The 1,841-nt window shown below is 32.4% G+C and overlaps 1 protein-coding gene across 1 annotated transcript in view; it reads right to left on the bottom strand.

Annotated features, from left to right (window-relative positions):
* Positions 1 to 1,442, bottom strand: part of LOC108771622 (uncharacterized) — a 2,902-nt gene extending 1,460 nt beyond the window's left edge. The window contains exons 1-2 of the mRNA XM_018536958.1: positions 1,340 to 1,442; positions 876 to 1,103 (exon numbers count right to left, since the gene is read on the bottom strand). Coding sequence (XP_018392460.1) covers positions 876 to 1,103; positions 1,340 to 1,442 — 331 coding nt within the window. The remainder of the gene's footprint in view (positions 1 to 875; positions 1,104 to 1,339) is intronic.
* Between the last annotated feature and the right edge of the window lie 399 nt (positions 1,443 to 1,841).

Below are 1,841 nucleotides of genomic sequence, written 5' to 3'. Positions count from 1 at the left end.
TTTTTTTTTTTAATAAAACTATATATATATTTGTCAGTATTACATATAAAAAAAAATGCAAAAGTACATTTTTAAATTGATTTTAAAAAAGTAACGGAAAAGTAACGAAAAGTTATTTTTCAAGTAACGGTAACTGTAACGAGTTACTTTTAAAAAGCGATAACTGTAACTGTAACTAGTTACATTTTTTACTCGGTAACGAGTAACTGTAACTAGTTACTTTTAAAAAGTAACTTCCCATTCCCTGGATATCAACATGTCTTATGTCTTATCGTTAAGTAACTCGTATGCATAAAGAATTATTCAATCACATTTTACGTGCATTTCTATAAAGAAAATGCGATTGGATAATTTTCTTTATGCATATATGTTTATGCAGCTATGCAAGTTCTGTGGATATAGCTTTAAAGCTATATCCACACGCATAGCCGCATAAACGAATGTATAAGGAAATTGATTGGTTCATTTTCTTATGTATTTGCTTATGGACCAATCAATTTCTTTATGCATACGTTTATGCGGCTATACAAGTTTGTGTGGATATATAGCTTAAGCGGAGAGCACACTTTACATAGTGCATAGGAGAATCAACCAATCTGAATCCCTCCTTTTCTTCCACTTCACGGAAAATAAGAACTTTGATTGGCTGATTCTTTTATGTACTATGCATTATGCATTATGCAAAAACTTGTGTCTGGGCTCTTACCATTATCTCACTTCAAAAGTAAGGCATAACCTTTGACATAATCCATTTTGAATAATAAAGACGGAAGCACAGCTCTTGCATAACGCATAATACATAATGCATAAGAAAATGTACCAATCAAAGTTCTTCGTTTTCTTCCTTGCTATAAAATAATATACTTATTACATACCACCTATTATATTAGAAACCTCTGCCCATAAGGCATCGGTTTTCAGCTTTGATCGGTTTTTGCACCCTTGCGAATGGTCCCACAAGGCCTTTTTCTGCTCAACAGTCTCGATTAGCAATTCGTCAATTGCATCTGCTGATAAGGCTGTTAAGCTATTCTTTGTAGTATCGTCGATTTTTGAAACACTCCTGTTACTGTTCCGCTGCTGTTGTTGCTTCTCCATTGTCTCTAGAGTATTTGTAAAATAATCATATTTCAGTAATTATAATAACGCCGAGACACTACCGTATCTCCAGATAGTATTTTTGATGTATACAATTTCTTTCAATCATATCTTGTAAAAATACATACCATAACAAATATGATATTACAAAGTGTGATATTTTGGAAATGTTGCTGAAAGGCTAAATGACTATATATCGAACTACGTTCAAATATACATTTTGAAAACATTGTATACATACTCATTGTGACAACTTTGTTCTCGTCGACAGCTATCACATCCACTTTGTCATCGTATGTTACAAAACATTTATGTTTCATCAATTCATTCATATCATCCGGCATTATCCACCCGCAATAGCCACATTTCATTTTCTGTAAAAAGAGACACATTTATTAATAATTTTTATCTATATTAGTGTGCATATATCTAATAGCATTTAATAAAATAACATATTAACTGTATGATACGTGGAAATCATCGTATAATAATGACAACAAAAAAGTTCTTCTTCTTCAACAAAAAAGTTGAAACGTTAAATTTACGCCATAAACGCCGCAAATAAATAAGGGTATGTACATTCATGCTTATTTTCACGTAAGTTGCGGATTACGGATTGCGGGCTGTATGTGACGGCACTCTTATATCCGTTTCTTTTCTTTGGCAAGCTTCAAGCCACTGTTTCCTAAGTACGGGCTCTTTAGGAAAATAATACAACGATACATTTTCTTTGTTACTGCGAC

The sequence above is a fragment of the Cyphomyrmex costatus genome, unplaced genomic scaffold, assembly GCF_001594065.2.
Source record: "Cyphomyrmex costatus isolate MS0001 unplaced genomic scaffold, Ccosl1.0 scaffold1633, whole genome shotgun sequence".
Classification (NCBI taxonomy): domain Eukaryota; kingdom Metazoa; phylum Arthropoda; class Insecta; order Hymenoptera; family Formicidae; genus Cyphomyrmex; species Cyphomyrmex costatus.
The sequence above is the reverse complement of the archived record's forward strand: the minus strand, read 5'-3'. Positions and strand labels throughout refer to the sequence as shown.